Below are 21157 nucleotides of genomic sequence, written 5' to 3'. Positions count from 1 at the left end.
ACTCTTGCATTTAATTAAAGAAACCACGAAAAAAGTTTCATTTTCTCTTTGGCCCCAAGCAGGAGGGACAGCACCACCATCCTTCTCCTTGCACCAGGAGGAGTGCTGAGCCTCTTTCCTTCAGGAGCAGTTTTGAGGGATCACAAAGCTGTTTCTGCAGGGCCATGCATTCAAGCAGACCAGTGACCACACATCCCACTCCTTCCTGCCTGCCCACCCTCTGGCTGGAGTGAAAAGGTGAACATTTTCATTACTGCTCAAATTGCTTATGGCTGCAGAAAGTCAGCCTTGAGCTACAGGGGCTCGCAAAGGGCGTCTGATCCAATTTAGGCTCAGTGTGCCATTTTGGGCACTGATTCTAAAATATCTCTTTTTTCAACTAAGGACAAAAGCCCCAGCTTGCAGACAGGGCCACTGAAGGGATTCGTTAAGGCACTGAAGTTCTTAATATGATGTCAGCTCATAGTTGGTATTGTGTAAATCTCAGTGGCTTTCCCTATGGGCTGGAAGAGGAGGTTTCTAGCTTTATTTGCTGTGGTTTATTCACAGCTGCATGTTCCCTCCATGGTTTCCCCGCTCCCTCTTTTGTGGGTCCCCTGTCTGTACTCCAACTGTACTAACCACTGCTCCACCCCACTGAGCAGAGCTTCCTTGAGCCACCACGGTGGTTTTAAGTTCACTGCTTTAGGCAACAGGTGTTTCTGCTAGATGAACTCAATGAAATGGGAGAGCTCAGAATCAAATGTGCAGGTGGTCCAGGTCCAATAAGCTGAGACTTCCAGGGCATGGAGTGGGGTAGGGTGGGGATCAACCACATACACCCCGACCTGCACACACCTAGACATCAACACTCCAGGCCTGGAAGGACCCTGGTTCTCAGGACTTATTTAAACCAAACTCAACCCAGTGGTGACTGGCAGCTTCCAGTGTAAACAAGACAGCAGCATCTGGTCTTCTGGCCCAGAGGAAAATCAGAAACAACTGAGGAAGCCCTTGTTAGGGAGGTGGAGCCCGAGCTTATAGATAGGGCTGCTGTGAGAACAGCCACATGATACTGTAAAGTCCTGGTGCCAGAACATTCCCCAGCATGGGAAGATGCTTACAGCATAACTCTTAAGTACCCCAAAGAACATAGTGGGTTTTGGTAAGAGTCTAGGAGGGTCCCTGGGTGGAGCCCAGGTCTCGCCTGCATGTTCAGACCCCAATACACTATCAGCCCACACTATGGCTGTGGGATCTACTTGGTCTCCCCCTTCTCTGTGGAATGAAGCGCTCCTCCTGGGTCTGCTCTGAGCGGCCAGTTGAGACACTGACCCTGACTCACAGGATGTGACTCAGACTAGGAGTTGAATGATTGAATCTCAGAGCTGTTTTCTTGTACTAATAGAGGCCCATTGCTTTTATAACTGCGGAGATGGGAAGGCAAAGCGAACAGGAAGAAAGAAGCGGGTGATGGGGAGGAGATTTGGGCGTGGGGATGCTCATTCCATCAACACCGCTGTCTGCTGTTTCTGTGGGGACAGGCGACCCCTGAGCTCCTGTCATCCCAGCTATCTCGGAGCCTGGGGCTCCCAGAACTGTTTTGGGGAACCCGGGCTGGCCTGGGCTGGTCAGAAGCCCTGGACTCCCCCAAGATCCGCATAGTTCCTCTGAATCCTTGAACAGCCTCAAACATCTGCAGTTCCCTGGGTACTGCCGCTTACTCATAGGGAGAGACGTGGGTTTTCATTTTGATCATTTGTTTATCTGCCCTTTGGAAGAAGAGGGAGAGAAAGAGGAAGGAGTGGAAAATTTCTGCTGGGAAATTGATGGGGCGCTGGATTTATCACTCTACTGAAAACCTGGGCATACACGATAAAAGCAAGGGTGTGAGATTCAGATCCTCCCACAAGAAGGTGAAACACAGCCAACTCTGAAGCCACTGGAAAGCTAGGAAATTCCTCACAAAAGCCAAATCTCCATTCTTTTTCTGGATACTCATTCTTTTCTGCTTAAAAAAGTTCTAACTTAAATGGAGTGGGAACAGGTAATAAATGAGATCCCTTAAGCTACAGTGTTATTCATTCTTTTCTTTTCCTCGAGTTTTCCTTGTCTCATTCACTAATGCATTTAATCAACATTTGCATAATAGATTTGCATATATACATTGTATAATGTACATATTACCATATATGGTTATATATTATAGAACTTGACTGGGCTTGTCCTTGGTTCTTGGGAGGTAGCCTTTATGTCTTTAGGATTTTATTTTATTTTTATTTTATTTTATTTTCCATTACTGGGGGTTGAACCTAGGACTTTGGCTTTGAGCTGTATTCTCAGTTCTTTTTTATTTTTGCTATAAGACAGGGTCTTGCTAAGTCACTAAATTGCTTAAACTTGTGATCCACCTGTTATCCTCCTATAGTGCTGAAGTTACAGGTGTGTATTGCCATGTCCACTTTCTTTTATTTTAAATATATTTCTATTAATGCCTATTAATTTTACAAAATATTAGCTTCCAACATGGTGTTATCATGGATTCATATATCATATTTTGATATGATTCCCCCACTGTCCTGCCTTACACTCCTTTCCCCACTCTTATTTTCTTCCTCTTATCCAAGAATAGTCTCCCTTCTGTTTTCCTGCCATCTTTTAGTCCTTGGGATTTCCTGAATGGTGAAGATATGCAAGTGAGATACCTCGGAGTAAGAGATGTTCAAAGAGCCTGCAGAAAGCCTTGCCTTGCCAAAAACATCAACTACATGGTGAAGGGCTGGGGCTTTGTGTCAAGGCTCATCAGCCCCATCTCCAGGGCAGAGGGGACCTGGAGACTGAGTTAACCAGGAAACCAAAGATCCTTTCAGTCACTCCCACAGGATGACATGCTGAGGAATACTCTGGGTGCTGAAGATCGCTGGGAGGCAGCTGTCTGGGTGGAGGGTTACACTGATGGACTTATCACATGAGGATAGGGACGCATCCTCATTCCATGGGCAGGCATGCCAGGACCTTCCCTGGCATGAGACCCGCCCAGGAAGCAGAGATGAGCTGCTTCCTGCTCATCTCTCCTTTTGGCTCCTTCTGGTCTGTGTCTTTTGCTATAATAATCTAGAGTTGTGAGGACAGTGCTTTGCTGAGTTCTGTAAGTTCTTCTGACACAACTGGAGCAGAAGTGGACATTTGCAGCCTGGTGTTCAGAGGTGTGGGCAGCCCGGGAACTCCGAGGTCAGGGTTCTGAAGCAGGGGCCATCTCATGGAGTGCTGTGATGTCAGGGTGGCTGTAAATTTCCTGTGACACTGCTGCCCTGTAAAACTCCAGGGAGCCAGGGACAGCCAGCTCCATGTGCAGGGACACCAGGTCTCTGGGATCCGTGCTCCTTCCTTCAAGCAGCCTGCCACCCCCTGCCCTCCCCACTTGAGCAGTCCTGCTCTGCTTTCTGATATCTGCTGCTATTCGAGTCTCCTGGTCAGCACCCCCCTGCATCACCACCCCCGTCCTCCTCAGTGGCTCTTTCCGTCTCCCTAGTGGTCACTCTGCTCAGGAGGACCGCCATCCTCTAAGACTCACTGCAATGTGAACTCTCCCTGTGGCAAGGATCCTCAGGCTCCTTGGGTTGGAGCCCACCTGGCCCCTACTCTGCACCACATGCTTCTCTTGCACCCCATCTTCCTTGGCCTCATCCTTGTCTTTGGTCATTGAGCCTGGAGTCTGGGCTCCATGTTCTCCACTCTGACTTGGACCTTGCATTTCTTTAGAACACTGCTCCTAGAATCTTTCTGCAGGCTCTCCAGACAATGTCCACGAGCAAGAGGGGCTCTGACTTGTGCACCAACAATATCATCACCCAGCCAGGCCTGTGTCTGCCTGGCCTGCCCAGCTATGGACCTATCACAGCTCACAGAGAGCAGCCCGCAGCCATCAGAGCCCCAGTGCAGCTTCAGTGTCTCCCATCAGCCTTCAGGCCCTCAAGTGGGGTCCACACATTGGGGTCCACCAGAGACCAAGGTGACATCCTCCACTGCCACTCTGCAATCCCAGACTGTTCTGACAGTACCAACGAGGCCACACCCAGCAAGACAGCATTCTCCTGCAAAGGCCAAAGCTTACATGGCACAAATCCATGGCCATTTACCAGGTTTCAGGTTAGCATCTCCAGCCCAGACTGTTAGAGAGCTCAGACAATTATTATATGCATTTGATTAGTATGCAAATTAGCCTTGGATTTTCAGCCTTTTACAAGGGCAACAGAATACGCTGGACATGGTACATAGATAGGTATCGGGATAGACAGATGATGCAATAGACCGCCAGTCTCCAGGTGCCACCGCCTTCCTAGATCCTCAAATACAGCTGTTAGCACACAATTCCTGGCCCGAGACTTCCTTTAGCAGATAAAGGATTCATTGGCACACAGCCTTGCCCATTCACTCGCAGTGTGTATGGTCAGTTGTCACCACAGAGGCAGAGTTGAACAGTTGTGAAAAAGACCACATGGCTTTGTAAAGGCTAAACACTGACAATCTCAAGGTTTGCAGATGTTTGCTGACCCCAGCTTTAGAATTCCAGGTGTCAGAGCTGAAGCCCTGGGTTTTTTTAAGGCAGCATATGGATGGCAGGTGAATGGCCCACTTGGCTTGCGTTCTTCCCCTTGATGTCCTGCAGTCCTTCTTGGCCTTAGTTGCCCATACGAATGCTGGGCTTGTGGAGCCCAGCAATGGCGATCAATAATACAGGTGCAAAGGGCACAGGCTGGACTAGGACGGGTTGGGGTCTGAATTCTGGCACTGCCTTCTGCTAGTCACGTGGTCTTGGGCAACTTGCTTAAACTAAACGCTGCTCCTCTTCCACCCCTCAAGGAGGTGGGGGAGCGTCAACAGGTCACCAATTTCCCTCCGCTCACAAAGGCATGTGTTGAAGCTCGAGGCTCTGGTTCTGCCCCATGCACCTCATGACCCTGCCATGGGGCCTGTAGATTAACATCCTGCTCCTCAGGTCTGAGGATCTCTTCCCACACCACCCTGCTCCCCACTTCTTCTGCCACCCCAGCTCCCCTTTCTCCTTGGACACTGGCACGGGACACCTCTACTGTTCCCGGCAGGGTGCTACCTCAACACAGTCCAGCTTCCCCTGCACTCAGCTCCCTGCCTTTCCCTCTGCCCCTATGGAAACCTTACCTGTCCTTTGCCCTGGAGGCCACCTCCTCCAGGCTGCCTTCCCTGGTCCCTGCATGAACATGTGACAGGCCATCAGAAAATGCGGGTTGAACCCGTGGACAGGGAAGGAATGAGCTGCTGATTCCTCCCACTCCCAAGGCGCTCGCGCTATCCAGGAAGAAACTTCAGGGGTTGCCCCACACACCATGAAGGCAAAGCCCTGTCCTCTAGCCTGAATGGCCTGCTAGCTTCCAAGACAAAGTAGCACCCAAATTCCCACCTCTCCTTTGGAGAGGTCAGGCCAAGTAAGATGCCATCTCAGGGTGACATTATGATGACAAAATCAAGCACCCCTGATGGCTGCAGATGCCTGGTGAAGCCACCTCAGCCTGCTAGCTTTCAATTTTTAGCATCAGAATGAATTTTTCAAATAAATCTACACAAATGTCAGAGTTAATAGAATTTCTAAAAACCCAGATTAGTCCTGGCACAAGCCGAGCCCTCTTCCACCTCTCTAAAGGTGGCACCTCTCCAAAATCCCAGGGCTCTTGGGAACTCTGAAGCACTGTAGACCTTCGGTCCAGTGGCTTGGCATCAGGGATGCAGAGCCCCAAGGCAGAAAAGGCCCTAGGTGCTCCCAGAACCTCCCTGCCTTCCCCAGGGTCTCTCCAACATCCCTGCCAGGCCTTGGCCTCCAAGGTGGGCCCAGCAAGCAGCCCCTTCCCAGGGTGGCACCCTTTACACCTCCATCCTGCCCAGGAGGCCAGCAGCCTGGGAGCTAGCACCCTTGCCTATGTGGCAGGGGGGTAAGGAGGCCTTGGAGAATTGCACCAGGCATGGATCTCAGACTGAAATAGGGGCCAGGGCTGGGTCTTAGCCAGCAGGCACAGGAGTTGCCTCTGGTCATGATTACGGGTCAGCAAAACAAATGAGCCCCCCAAGACCCACAGCACTTCCAGGCAGGAGCCCTCTGTCCTTTTCCCTGGTGTTAGCACCCCTTAGGACCCCTCTTTGGGCCTTAAGAACCCTGTTGGGCCACCCATGCTCACCCCAGGATACCCACACTCCAGCCTGGCTTGCCCTGCCCTCTGTTGTCCAGCACAGGGTCTGGGTGCCCTGACCACCCACAATCCCCAAGAATCCGTATGACGCAGGCACGGGGTCACTCACCAGGGTGGGGGCGTTCACCACGGAAAGGTTGTATCCATACAGGAAGGAGGAGCCAAAGGCGCCCACCAGCGAAGCTGCCAGTAGTGAGCAGGACCAAGCCTGGGGAGGGAGAGGAGAGACATCAGAGCCAGCCTGGCAGCACCAGGAGCTGGGGAGAGGAAGCTTGACCATGCCCTTGGGAGATGGAGAAAAGGCGCTGCCTTGGGGTATGCAGGTAGAATTTTCATCCAAGTCCTCAGCTTCTGGCCAGGCTACAGGAGGGTCCCCGATCAGGCCTGCTGTGCGGGGGGTGTGGGTGGGGCTGTGTGTGCTGGCACATGGGACTTTAGATCACAGCACCACCAGGTTTTCTGTACATCCTCTCTTCCATCTCTGGAACTGAACGTGCTCATCCTGGCCCCCAGGGAAGAAAGGGGACACAGCTGACTTTCCTGCCGCCCAGGCTGCGGTCTGCAGCCCAGGTGGTCACAGCTGCCCAATGCCATATCCCCCTCCCCCTAGCCTCTGCTCAGCTGCGTGCCAATGAGGAGCCTGATACTGCCCACTGAGACACAGAAATGCACATGCCACATGTACACGCATAAGTCTGCATACACCTATGTGAGCTCACACTCCCGCATGACCGCACACACATTCTTCCTGGCTGAGATATCATGTGTTGGCTGGGCCAAGTTCCTTGGAAGAAGACACCTGCAGGCAGACCCAGCCTGATCTGAGAATAACACCTGTGCCCCACCCAAGGGTGCCACAACCAGCACAGAGCAGAAACAACCTGGCTGCACACCCACACTGCTGCTGGCCCGTTGGCACAAGCAGGCTGCAGAAGGGGCTGACATTCTAGACTGGTCGGGCACATGATCCTGGTGGAGGGGACCAGGCACCCCAGATGGCCAGGATCGGTCATCCACTGCCTGGAAGGTGATGCTGGTAGGGGTCTCTGGTAGTCATTTATTTGTCTGCCCTCCTCCTTCAGCTGGGCTCCAGGGATCCACCCCCGGCTGTGGGACCTGAGCAAATGACCTGACCTTGCGGAGCTGAGGGGCCTTTCTAAGGGCACCACTGCCTCTGCTGCTGAGGAGGCCACAGCTGCTAGACGTCGCCAGTGTAAGGACAGCATTTTTCCTCCCTCTCTTCACTCCTTCAGATCCCACTGTACCCAGGCAGACATGCCAAGGCCTCTCTGCCCATCCCCCCAAAGTGACCCCTTCAGGCTTTCTCATATCCGAGACCCACTGTCAACATCTGCCCCTCATTTTTACATTTGTCTCTTAGACTCTACTTTGACCCGCCCTGCTCCATGACTTAGGACTGTGGAAACTTGAGCTGGTTATGGGGTTGCTCTGTGACAGTTTCCTGAGAGCATTATGCCCCAGAGGGAGTTAAAGGATGTCGGGCATCAGAAGGCAGCCTGGCACAGGGTGGGGTGACTCCGAGAGACAGCAGTAAAGCTGCACAGGGTGAGGGGTTTCCTGAAGGCCAGGTGTGCTTCTCCCTCTTCCTTTTTGGACACCGAGCCTGGTGATGGGATGCAGGACCCAGAGAGGGCTCATGGCTGGGGCACAGCATTGCCAGGTGAAATGGGCCTGGAAAGCCCCCTGCAGTATGGGGAGCTTGCGCAGATCAGGATTCATTAATGGAACTGAGCCAGGCAAACACTGTCTCTGGCGCTGTTTAATGTTCTCTTCTGGTCCCAGCTCACAGGGCACCTCCTCTAAGCCACTGGGCAGCAGTGGCTTGGCCCCACCCCACTCTGGCTCCCTGCCCTGATCACCCTGGAAGCTGCCACTGGGCTGGGAGCTCCTTACCCTGTGCCCAGGGCCTGCTGAGGCTGGAGAAGGGCCAGTGGGCACCGTCTGCTGCCTCAGCCGCTCTCCCCTGCATGCTCACCACCTCCCCCCACTGTCCTCCCCACCCTTGCCACTGAGAAAGGGTGGCTGTCACTGCCTGTGCTGAGATCACCCTGACAGAGCAGGAGTACAGATGTTCTCTGCTCTGGCTTTGTCCCCTGTCTGCAGCTCGCTGCCAGAATGCAGTTAGCCCAGTGGGAAGAGGCACAGGAACCAGGGCCCCATGCCAGTGTCACACAGACAGTGATATGTGACTTAAACACAGGGCTTTCTGACTCAAAGCCAGAGACCCTTCAAGCCACAGAGCTGTCTATGGAGGCTGTCCCTTGGCAGCCACGGCACATAGAGAGACCCCTCCCTGCCCCCCAGCACAGAGGCCACTGACTGATTACCTTTCTCCTCCTCCCACCGGGCACCCCAGGGCTCCTCCCAGGGCTGTGACATTCAGATGGCTCCCTTCCAGGTCCCGGAGGCCCAGGGTAGCTGGTGTCAGATGTCAGGAGAGCAGAGCTCAGGTCCTTGGAATCCATGCTTGGTTCTTCCCTGCTGCCTTGGGTGGCCGGGCAAGGACCCTGGACTCTGCCTGGACATCCCCAGGAAAGAGAAGCACGCTCCTTGGGTAAGGGGCGGGAGTGCTCACGCAGGAAGTGTGGCAATTTGTTCTTGTCTGAACAGGAAACACACAGCGTTTTCTTCCCTGCCCCAGGCTGGTCTGCACAGTAACAGGAGAGTCTTAAAGCCTGCGAGTTAGACCCAAGGTATGAACTTGCTTCTCTGCAGTTTTCTCATTTTTCTTTTGTGGGAAGGCTGGCGTTCTTTCTGGAGGCGTAACCCAGGGCAGCCTTCCACTAACTGGGAGGAAGGGAGGGGGTGCTGGCTTTGCCTCCTAGCCTGGGTGGGATGACGCCTCCATTTTTTAACTATGTGTCCTCAGGCTGGTCACGTGGCTTCTCTGAGCTTCTATTTGACCAGTCCCAAATAGAATATCATCTCATCCTGCAGAGTTACTCTGAGGCTCAGATAGGAGACACTCAGCAGCACAGCAGAAACGTCCATGTGGCCCAGCTCCATGCACAAAGGCTGCAGGTTTGGAAGAAAAGCAGTCACCTCTTGGTTATGCCCATGTCCTGTTTCTGCAGTGCTGACCAAAGAAAACCTTCTCTGTACTGGCCCAGGGTGGCTCAGGATCTCATGTACACCCTGACACAGCAGAATTAAGTCACTGTGTGGCCAATATGCCCTGAATGTGGGAGAAGGTGCTTTGGTCACAGCCTGGACAGAGGCTGCATCTGCTGTCCACTCCCAGAGCCTGGATGGGGACAGAGGTGTGCTCTGTCCATGTGGAAGGTTTAGGAGGCGAGGCCAGGGCTCAAGTTCACTGCCAGGAGATGGAGCAGCCATCAAACTGGGACCAAGGGAAAATGCACACTGAAACAGAATGCAGAGGACACATGTGTGCTGGAGCTCGGGGGTTGCAAAGGTGAAGAGTCCCCAGGGTCCATCCTGTGCTGCACAGCAGAGGGGCTTCCAACAAGAAAGCCCGCTTCCAAGGTCAGGCCAGGTGTGGACAGAGCCCTCGAACTTTCCAACTCATCAGTGGCGAGTGACTGTGAGGGCTGCTGACTCTGAACTGCACTTGTATCGTTTGGGAGACGTGGTGGCATTCATCTGGGGAAGTGGTGTTTACCTGACACCTTGGTAACTCTTCCTTTCCCTTCCCCTTTGCCCTCTGCTCTCCCTCCTTCCTGTTAAATCCCCTTCCAATCATCACAGTCTGCTTCCTCTTTCCTATCCTCTGTCTTTTATTTAGCTCTGTAAGTTATTTATATTACGGGTTTCTCATATTAGACAAACGGAGCAGTGTTTAACCTTCCGCGTCTGATTTGTTTCACTCATTATTGTGGTTCCAAGATCCATCCACTGGCCTGCAGGTGATGGAAATTTTTCATCTTTGTGGCTGAGTAGTACCACATTTTCCTTATCTGTTCATCCACTGATGGATTTGGGTTGCTTCCAAGATTTGGCTGTTGTGAGCTGTGCTTCTATAAACAGGGGTGTGTGTGTCACTCTAATAGGATGACCCTAACTCTTTGAAGAACGTATCCAGGAGAGGTATAGCTGGATAAAATGGAATTTCTAGTTTCAGTGGTTGTAGAAATCTCCATACTGATTTGCACACTGGTTTACATCCCCACCCAAAGGGAGGAAGCGATCCCTTTTCCCAGCATCCTCAATTTGGCTGCCTCCATCCTGAGCTGCTCCTCCTGGGAAACACTCAGCCACAATGGAACTACCCAGGCAGGGCTTCTCTGGGATGGCATGGAAGAGGCATGGTGCCAAGCTCACCAGAAAAGGAGGCTCAGAGGGTGCTGACAGGAGGGTGAGTGAGCCCAGGGAGGTGTGAGTGGGGCCGGGGCCTGTGTGTACCCAGGGCTGGTGCATGTGGAAAGCAAAATGCTGGCGCATGGTTGAGGCCCGAGGAATGGTGGGGACAGTCACATCCCAACGCCATACGACGGGGACTTGGGACTTGGTTTCATCTGCTTGCCCTAATGCCATGCTTCCTCCTTCTCCCTGCTTTCCTTGTCTGTAGTACCAGGACCCACCAATCTCACTAAGACTTAGAGTAGACCCGCTGACCCCCAAATTAAAAGGGGATCTGTGGTTCCTTCTGGATTGAAATCTCAAAAGGTGCCAGGACCCAGGTGGTCAGCACAAATGGTGTAACGGAAGAGGGAAGATGGCAAATCTCTCTGGGAACCCCATGACAGCTACCCAGGGTCCCCACAGCCAGAGGCACCTGCCTCCCCTCTCTCATCTCCCATACCTGCAGTGCTGTCTATCCACGTTCTCATCCGGGTCCTCTGTGCTCCTGTCAGCCCTCAGGGCTAAGTTACGGGAAGAGCTAAAGTTCAGAACTGAGGCAAAGCATGTTGCCTGCAAGTGTCACTCCAGGGGGCCCAGGTCTGTGCTCTCAGGCAGACCCGAGAGTCCTAACTCCAGTTACAGAGTCTGATCACGGTCACGGAACAAACGTCTGAGGCACGTGCCAACACTCTAACACTCAGCCTTATCCGCACATCTGCTTACCCATATATTCCAAGCTCCCACGCTTTCGGGTTCACCTGGGTCTGCCCTCAAACTGTCCCTGACTCGCTGGTCCTTCAAGGCTTGGCTCCTTGACCCCTCTCTGGATGCGACCCTGGACCTCTCACTGCTCTGTTTCTATGTCCCATGCACCCTGGTACTCGTGTGTGCCTCTTGGAGGGACAGCAGCTCCCGGAAGGCTGAGACTAGGTACACCTCATTGGGCTGAATTGGGTCCCCAGATTCATATGTCACAGTCCTAACCCCCAGCACCCCAGAATATGACGGTGTTTGGAGACAGGGTCTTGAAACAAGTAATTAAGGTAAAATGATCATTAGTTGGGTCCTCATCCAAGGTGAACAATGTCATGACAAGATGATCACAGTCAGATACAGGGAGAAGATGCCATCTGCAAACTAAGGAGAGAGGCTCTAGGGAAACTGAGGCTGGATGGAAGAAATAACACTAGGTAGAAAGGAGACCAGGTGTAAGGCTCTGTTAGGATATGGCTCTCCCAGTACCCAATCTGTCTGCCAGCAGAGGGTTCTTAGCTCTACAGCAGTGCCCTCAGTAAACACAGAGGGTCTTGAGAGAGCTAAGAGGCAGCAGGGGCTCTTGCGAACACCTGGGCATTTAAAGATACCCAAGGGTTGCTCACACTGGATGCCCCCAGGGCTTTGCATTCAGAGAACTTTGGCCACTCTGAGGTTTACTAAGCTATTCCTGCCTAACATCCTTTTCCTTTTTTTCAAGCCCTATAAAAATTCTCCTAGCTCCGTACAGACAGCCTTTTTACCCTCTGCACCTGGGCACAACACAGTCCCTGCCATCTGCCTTTACACAAGGTGGCCTCTGCCTCCCACTGTTCCTTATATCTGGAGGCAAAACCCAGGAGGGAGGCTGGCTCTCTCACAAGGGCTTTAAACTCTCTTGAACCCAGCTGAGACCACCCACCCGGCAGGCAGCATCTTCAGACCTCAGTCCTGCAGCTCCTGCACTTCTGTCCTGCCGGGGAGTTCAGATTGGCTAGGCCTCCCCATCTCTCTCTCCCTCTTTCTTCCTCTCTGCCTGCCTTTTGCTGTCCCCCATAAAGTCAGAGAGAGGCTTGCCCTGCTTTTCATGATTTTAAAACCCCAGCATTGGTCTGGAAAAGCACTCCTTGGAAGGCTGCTTTTGCCTCTGACCAACTGCAAAGGCATCTGCCTGGCTCCATTGATCACGTTTATAGCATTGGGTCCTGGCTGGAGACTGTCCTACCCTGCTCTCAGCTCTCCCATTCAAACCAAATCGTTCGTCTTCCATCCCTGCCAGCCTGCCTGCTGCAGAATCCCACACTCCTCCACCTCTGTCCCAATCTGGAGCCCAAGGGGCTGATATTTCATGGCATGTCCATGTTTCCTGCTGGACAATGGCTCTCGGTGACCAGAGTGTGATACTTTTGATTCTTTTCATTTTAAAAAATAACAAATAATTAACAGGAGATAGGAGTTTGCTTTTAATTCTTGATTACTGAATTATACTAGGTAATTGTAATTGTCATTCTTGTTTGCCATGTTTGTGCCTTTCGTAGATCACTTTATTATGATGTTTCCGTAAAGGGAGGTTTTACGCTTGTGGACAAGATCTTGTATTCCTGTTTGACACATGCTACATTTAGACCTGCCTGAACTGTTTGACTTGTGACTAATGTGGTTTTTAATCTTATTTTAGATAGCTAAGGAGAACTAATATTAAAGCACCATCTAGTGGATGTCAATAAAATTCTGAAAAATGGGTCTTTAATGAAATTTCACTTACATTCAGCGGGGCTTTTATCTCTCCCTTAGTGAACCCTGAAACCAAACCGCGTTACTCTGCCAGCTAGTAATTACCTTTGGAGCAGCTGCCACTCTCAAAGCAGAGGTTGGATTTCTCCAGTACCCTTGAGGAGACCCCACGGACATTAGTGGCCAGTGGAATGCTGACCAGGTGGGCAACTGGACTCTTTTCAGGAGACAGAGTTCTGGTTGTGCAGAACTACTGAAAAGTGAAGGAACAACTGAAGGGTCTTGGCTGGGGCAGCTGCCCAGAGCAGTCCTGGCTGGGACAACGCCCCAGAGGCTACCCAAAGGCCCCTCAGCGTGGACTGCCCAGAATGGGAATCAGCAGACAATGTGTGCTCATCTGCAGTTCCACCACACTCCCCAAGGCAGATGAAAGGCAGCTCCCTCTGTGATCATCAGGTATCCTCTGCCTCAGAGACCTGAATCGATGCCGTCAGAGCTCTTGCTTAAGCCAGTTCCTTCAAGGGTAGAGCCACAGGCTTGGACAAAAGCGATTCTCACTACCAGTAAGTTAGACGTTTTCTCCTCCTTCTCCTTCCGTCTGCACCCACTCCACTTCCCTCCCACGATTCCTCCCTGACATTTCCCTCTCTGACTGCTTCCTGCCACCATCTTTGAGCGGCTTGAGACCTGGGTGCCAGCTTTCCACCCCGTGTGCCAGTGCCAGGCTGGAGGTCCCCTGCCCAGCATACCCAGCCTGCCCTGTCCAAAACCCGGGCAACACGGCACAGCAGACGCATGCGCTGCTGTAGAGATCAAGATCCAGCCTGGGTCGTACACGCAGCAGGGCCACAGCGCCTCCGCACAAAAGGCCCCCTCTGCGCTCACCCCAGAGCTCAGCCTAGGTAAATAAAAAATTTCAAGCTTGCGGGGCGGGTCCTATCACTTTGTCCCAGGCCATGGCCTGGGACACCTCCTTTCCCCTCCTGGCTGCCACCACCCTGTGGCTGCCTGACTCCACCTGCGGACAGATCCACTCCAGCCCCACCCCACCCAGGGCCACCTTCTGAAGGCCCACTGCTATCCATGGCACTGCAGGCCCAGCCACGAGGCTCAGACCTCCCTGCCTGCTGCTTCTCTAAGCTTTGGTGGTACATTTTCCCAGCTCCCACACTGCTCTGCCTCACACCCGGTCCAGACTTCTTACTCCTGTCCTCCCATTCCTCCTTCTCTCCCAGGTCAGCCAGCGCCTGAGCACTTTCTCTTCGGACTCTAAAACCCTGGGTTCTCTCTAATTCCCCTGAAGTTAACTTTAAACGCTTTGATAGGCACTTTCCTCTCAGAGGCTAAATTACAAAGTTTATAACAACCATCTGCCTTTAAGAGGGATCAACAGCTACTGCAAAACAACTGACACTTGCGCTTACATCTGCTAAATAAGACTGATAGACCGGATCTTCTCTTCTGGGTGTTCAACAACTAAAGTTTTGAGGCCAAAGCTAGAGAGATCACTGGACTAAGAGGATGGCATTTTAGTCCTGAGCCATCAAGGTCAGCAGAGACCCCAGGACATGAAAAGAATCCCTTTTCTACAGGATCCTGCGACTCTGGTGAGCTTCTCAATCTCCTGAGCAGGGAGGTTGATGGCCCCCAGGAGACAGAGGTAACAAAGATGTGCCCTGTGCCTAAGGAGGGTCACCAGCATGAAAGGTCTGTCCAGCATGACCATGACCCACCCTGGCAGCTGACTGACAGCTGAGAGCCTCTGCGCATGGTCCTAAGAGTAAGTAATGCCTTAACCAGGCTTACGTGACCTTGATAGACAGTGAGAGGTCAGTTTTAATTAACACAGATCTCACTTTGACTTGGTCTTAAATACCCAGCAGAAAAGTAAAATCAAAAGAAATAGATATGCTTTTATCATCTGTCTATGCAATTATTCCCTGTAAAAGACACGTTGACCAGCCTCTTCCTTCTCTAAATTAAAAAAAAAAAATTAAAATACCAGCTGTCCTCCAAAATCAGATGACATTAGACATTCTAACATGAGCACAAGCAGGTACTTTTTTGTACCCTTATAAAATCTGAGTGCTGTGTATACATTCCTGATCCTTCTAATTTCTATATGGCTATTCAAGATATTAGGTGACAAGTAGGACCATTTCAGAATCTAAAATTCCCTAGACCTTCTCATTAGCCTCCTTATAAAAGGTAATTGCTGGATCTTCCTAGTAAAACATTTGGTGGTTATAATCATAATAGTCATATGATTTTATTGTTCAAGCCATAAATACTTGTTTCTTTGGCCTTGTCTATACCACAACTGTGGCCAGAGATGCATCATTTAAAAGCCAGGCTTAAAGGTTAAGAGATAACCAACAAAAATCAGGTCTACAGACTCTGAAAGGGGTGAGATAAATGATAACACCTGGTCTAATAAAGTCTAGATAGACATCAGTCACCTCAGTAGACAACCAAGACCCCAGACCCACCTGGAAAAGGCTTGGAAAAAGACCCACCTGGAAAATTGGTCTTTCTGTGTCCACTCACTCACTGTATGATTTACTTCCCATTAGATCAGTGTTAAACAAAGAACTCATGGGATCCCTTCAGCGAGTTAAACCTTTCTCTTTTTTCCTCTTCCAGCCTTGACCAAAGGCTTTCCCCAGAGCTAAACCCAAGGGTCTGAATGGTTCCTCCCCTTCCCTGGTTCTCAGTCAAGCACCTTTCTCTATCTCATGAAAGCCAGATCACCCTGGTGACAATCAGACTGTGAGGGGACTAAAGCCAATTGTTTCTTGCGGACTCCAATGTGGTCTCCTGGTCCCTGTCATCTCTCCATATAGCACTCCCATTCTGCCTCTTCAAAAGACAAATGGCACCCATGGATTGGTGCAGGACTGTTGTGCTATTAACCAGATAATCCTTCCCATCCACCTTATCATGCCAAACTGATTCGCTCTTTTATCTTCTGTCGCTTCATCCACTACCCATGACTCAGGCATGGATTTGAAAGATTCCTTCTTTACTACTCCCTTAAACTACTCCTCACAACCTCCCTTCGCCTCTACTTCAGTCAGGCCCTTGCCCTTGACTTGCTCTCTTTCTGCCCATGTCTCCCACCTCATATAATACATAGATAATTCCCTTCTCTACAGCCCCTCTCATAGATCGTCCAGGTGGGCTCATGGCTGCTTCCCTCAGCAGGGTGATTAGACTGTTTAATTCTCCTTCTTATTCAGGCCCTGTCTTTTCAGACTCCTGTCACAGTTCTTTCAAGACCTAATCAAACAATCTCTCATCAGTGATATACAATGGTTCCCCAGTGTTTTCCTTCCCATGAGGCTGCCCACTCAGCCCGTGTGCTGTGCAGGAAGCAGCCATGAGAAATAACACCCATCTCCCTTCTCTGCTGGTTTTTCCTTTTTGTTTATAATAACCAAAGGATGGAAATTGAAGGCTAGATTTGGACCTGACTCTCCCAGTATGCAACCTGTCTCCCCGCAGAGGCATTGTTCTCAGCTCATCTCTGGTGCCCTCAGCAAGCAAGCACAGAGTGCCTTAAAAGAGAGAAATTGAACACAGAATCTTGCAAGCACCTGGACATCTAAAGACACCCAAGCATTCACACTGGACATCTCAAGGTCTTTGCCCACTGAGGAACAAAACATCCAGAGAACTTTGACCACTCTGAGGTTTACTAAGATCTTCCCACCTAATTGTTACAGCTGAGTTAGTTAGAAATATTACAGGCAGTCACACAGGGCTGGACCCTGGAAGGAACCAGGGCAGAAGACCAAATACCTTAAAACTGTGGGGAAAACAGACACCTCTGCTGAGGGCCAAATGTACCCACCTACTTCCTAAGGATAAATGTCAGGGTTTGATATTCTAAATAGGTTTCTATCACCCTGAGGAAGCCTGGAGGAGCCACTAATCCAACTCCCTACAAAGTCACTGCTTTACAGTAATGTCCACTTGCTAAGTGACTCAATTCCCCATTTGTCCCAGATTTAATCAGTTTTATGCAATTACACTCATAATCTTGTTGGTTGACCATAGTTCTGTCCCACTCCATGTCCACCTTGCAATTTCCCATTTTTCCCTACCTTGGACCCACCTCACTTCATGGTTCTACTCTGTAAAAATCTCTAAAAAAGACAAGAGTGGCAACCCACTTGGGACCCGTTCAGTCTCTCGCAGACAGAACCTTTCTTTCTCTCAATAAATATATTCTGCTCTTAACCTCTGCTGTTTCTAAAATTCATTCTTTGATTTTAAAGAACACAAACTTGTACCAGACATCTAGTAGGTTGGGAGTTTTTTCCCTCTATATCATAATGTTCCTTGCCTTCTTTCAAGCCCTATTAAAAAGCTCACTTCTCTCTGCTCCCTAGAAATAACCTCTTCACCCTCTTCACCACAATAAATCCCATGCTGTGCTGCCTTTACTCAAGCCAGGTGGTCTCTACTTCCCACCATTCCTTACACCAGGAAATTGAAAATTTAAAATTGTGCTTTTAAGAATTACTGCAACTTCAAGACATAATCCTTTCCCAGTGTGTGACCCCCTCCCTCTGTCCTTACAGAGATGGTGCTAAATTCCTAAAGGCTCTTTACAATAACCTGTTAATTCTGGAGCACTAGACCCTTTCCACCTGCAAATTGCTTTTCTTCCCCCAGTCCAGAAAGCAGCTGTGTTGGTGATAGTGTGTCTCAGGCACATATCCACCTCAAACCCGTGGAGATGGCTTACACTGTAACCTGGCGACAGTGAGAATATACAGCTGAGATCATCCACATCAAAAACAGCCTTTACATATGCCCTACCCTGGCTTGTAACGTGCCTCATTTCTTCAAGCTCCCACACTCTGTCCTTGAGTGTGTCCTGTGTCGCGCTCTGATAAATCCTTCTCATGTCTCTTTTACTGTTGCTTCCTGAAAACTCTCCTGGTCCTAGGGCCTTCCTTGGCTCAGGGAAGGGGCCTGGGAGATACTTCTGGAACTGAACTCAGACTGTCCTCCACAGGATGTCCTAAGCTTAGAAAGTTGACTAAGAGGAGGTGAACATTTTCCAGCAGGAAAAGCTTGGAAGGAAGAGGAGTTTTCTACCAAACATGATTTAAGTAGAACATTATCTTTCATTACACCAAATACCTGGATGTGGACCCTCGCCTCACCTAACATGAGCACCAAGCAAGGACACAGTGTCCACGAAGAGGGAGATGCTGCCTGTGTGTCACGCGGTCCTTCATGTCTTTGGCTTCCCTGGCCTGAATCTCCACCTTACACCTACGTGAGTCCCATGCTGTTGTCACTGCCTTGGCGATTTGGTAGGGGGACCTGTGTTGGTCTCTGTACAGCCAAACACAGGTTTACTGTGAACGTGGAAGCATCTCCTTCCGAGTTGCAGCTGCTTCCATGTCCATCACATAGGAGGAGGCGCTGGCAGGGAGGAGGCCTTGGGCAGGGCTGTAGCCCTCTGTGTGACTCAGTTCCCTGCCTGAGAGATGGAGACACTGCATGCCCTTGCCATAGAATGACTAAGAGAACCAAACGCAAGACTTCCACTGAGACCCAGCACAGAGCGGTCACTCTGATTTTGCTCCTGAATCTGGCTTTAGAGAGAGGGCATGAGGAGTCCCAGGAAGAATGAGAATCTTTGTAGCTGCCAAGGGCATCTTGGAGGAAGAGGGAGGGTGACAGGGGATGGATTTGGGTATATCCTTAAGGATCATGGCATGATCACTGTCAAGATCAGCCTCTCTCAGCAAGAGCGACCTCTGAAAGAGTGGCTTCAAGTGCAGGCCAGCAAGCCAGCAGGAGGCCAGCACTGCAGCCACTGTTCATGTTGGGAGCAGCATCCCGAGGCCCTGCAGTTCACAGGGCTCCTTTGCACAGAGCCCTGCTTACTGCGGCTGCTTGCTGGTCTGTCTTTCAGGCGTCACCCCCATCCTGTGCTCCCTGGAAGATGGAGGACAGAGGGTAGAGGGGGACTGTTGGGGTCATCAGGATGCCATCCCCAGGGAACCAGGGGAACCAGCCCAAGAAACCAGGACCTACCACTGTGTTCCTCTTGGGCGTGATTGCTTTGTTTTCTGCTGGGTCCTTTTCACTGAGCTTCATGGTTTACGCTTCAGATGTTGTTTCTGAGGAAGAAAAAAGGAAGCCGCCATTAGACCTTTGCTGCCACCCACAGTAGATCACCAGAGAGGGGGCATTAGGCGAGGACAGCAGGATGACACACAGCTGGGTCCTCGTTGGGACTTTGAGTCCCTGGAGACTTGGACCCATGCTGCTCTGCCCTGGCCTCAGTTTCCCTATGTACTAGATGGGGTTGGGCTATATCTGCCTTTCCTATACTTGCTCAATTGTTCCCTGCTCTGCTGTCATCAGAAGGTCTTGCTCACAGAGGAGCACATTTTGGACCTACTAGACTGTCTGTGTCTAAGAGGTAACAAGCACACCAGCACTGTGAGTGAGGACAAAGTGTCGCTCTCAGCTGTCAAACCAGAAAACCACCAGCAATAGCTTAAGTCATCCGGTGGCAAAAATAGAAATTTCACAGCTTTTCTGGAATTTGGGAATATACTCCAGAACCACAAAAGCATTTATACCCTTTGGCTGAACTAGTCCATCCATAAGAACATATCTAAAACCAAGACTCAAATGTGTACAAAGACTTAAGTCCAAAGTGTCTATAGCAACACTTTCTCATGTTAGAAAAATGACATTTGCAATGGCAAAGAGTACCTGTGTCCCTATCCTGGCTCTGCTGCTGTGATTGAGGGCATCATCAAACCGGAAGTCTGTTTCACTGTCAGTGAAGAAGTCGGTCACCCTTGTCTCATGGCAAGAGTGTGAGGCGAGGGACACTATACACCAGAGGGCCTGAGTGATGCTTGTCCAACCTTTGGTATCTATAATGAATGGCACCTGTCATTCTCTGTGCCATGGAAGCCTCAGTAAAGTAACAGATTTGGGGGTGGGAGGCAGTGAAGAATGTGTTTAGAAGTGTCGAGCCTGAGGTGTTTGTAGGATGCAAGAGTGTAAGTATCACTCGAGCAGCTGGAAATAAAAGTGGCGCTCAAGAAGTGGTCTGGCAAGGTCCTGAGTTCAATTCCTGGTACCAAAAAAAAAAAAAAAAAAAAAAAGTGGTCTGGGCTGGGAAGGAATTAAATGGTGATTAAGGCCATGGGACTAGGAGGGAGAGTGAGTGGAAAGAGAAGGCCCCTAAGGAACCGAGAGAGCCCTGCCTGGGTGGGTTGTGGGACGATGCCGAAGTCCATCAGGGGCTCAGAGGTGGGAGGTGTTGCAGGCATGCAAAGCTGCCACTGGGTGCTGACATTTGAGAACAACTGGGGTGCACTTCCAGCTGTGGTCAGTGTGGCTCCTGCTGGGTTCACCACATCCATCCCAAAATGGCCCGGTCTAGAGGGCAAGATCAGAGCGGGTGAAGCGCTGAAGGACAGAAATGGGTGCAGAGCAGGACAGAAGGCAGCAAGCGGTACCAGCGAGTCACAGCGCGCTAAGCCCGTGATCCCAGTGGGGTGGAGAACATGGGCTGAGCACGGTGGGGTGAGGAGATGGGGGCCTGGGGGGCTGGGCCCCGAAGCCTCGAAGCTCTGTGCAGAGGGATGCCAGTGCTCTCGGCCAAGGACAGCAAGGTGGGGACATTCTTCCCAGGCAACAGGCTGCAAAGGTCGGAATGTTGCTGGCTCCAGGAGGACAGGTAGGGCCGGGTTGTGCTTCTGGCTCATTCACAGCCTACTCTGATCTACACCAGGACCAGCAGGGCAAAGGAAGAGGGTCACTGGGGCAATTATGCCCCACTTCTCAGGGAATCTGTGCCTCTGCTTCAAATGAGGAAGAGCAGGATGGACCCATGGGCCTGCTGGGGGAACTGCTGAGTTCTCTGTGTGATGCTCATGTTAATGACCGCGCCACACAGAGCCCAGCAAACACAGGAGGGTACTGTCTGTTTGCATGGCTTGGTGGTTCCCTAGAGAAGCCTAAACTCTCTCAAAAGGATGCTCTAAGACTTAAATAAAATAATAAGTAAATAAAACAAAACCAAATTCATAAGATAAATAAACACAAGCTCCATGCATGGCAAGGACTCAAAAAATGCCAGTTCTCTGTCTTTCCTA

At 50.9% G+C, this 21157-nt stretch overlaps 1 protein-coding gene and 1 long non-coding RNA gene across 7 annotated transcripts in view; one reads left to right on the top strand and one right to left on the bottom strand.

Moving 5' to 3' along the window:
- The window catches only part of Slc2a9 (solute carrier family 2 member 9), a 138445-nt gene that overhangs the window by 109943 nt on the left and 7345 nt on the right, over window positions 1–21157 (bottom strand). For 3 of the 6 annotated variants that reach the window (XM_013146558.3, XM_013146562.3, XM_013146561.3), the window contains exons 2-3: window positions 19071–19156; window positions 6310–6408 (exon numbers count right to left, since the gene is read on the bottom strand). In XM_013146558.3, the coding sequence (XP_013002012.1) occupies window positions 6310–6408; window positions 19071–19133 (162 nt within the window). In that variant the 5' untranslated portion in view covers window positions 19134–19156. Of the gene's footprint in view, window positions 1–6309; window positions 6409–8548; window positions 8726–19070; window positions 19157–19760; window positions 19928–21157 lie in introns of those variants that run through there. The other 3 variants (XM_003464353.4, XM_063230159.1, XM_013146559.3) reach the window with 2 other exon arrangements.
- Window positions 8746–17252, top strand: LOC134471404 (uncharacterized). Its single transcript, XR_010040869.1, has 2 exons — window positions 8746–8914; window positions 13071–17252. It is a non-coding gene; the product is annotated as an uncharacterized LOC134471404 (long non-coding RNA).

The sequence above is a fragment of the Cavia porcellus genome, unplaced genomic scaffold (assembly GCF_034190915.1).
Source record: "Cavia porcellus strain 051 isolate PalLab524CR breed Dunkin Hartley unplaced genomic scaffold, mCavPor4.1 scaffold_18, whole genome shotgun sequence".
NCBI lineage: Eukaryota > Metazoa > Chordata > Mammalia > Rodentia > Caviidae > Cavia > Cavia porcellus.
This window is presented reverse-complemented; position numbering and strand designations above follow the sequence as displayed.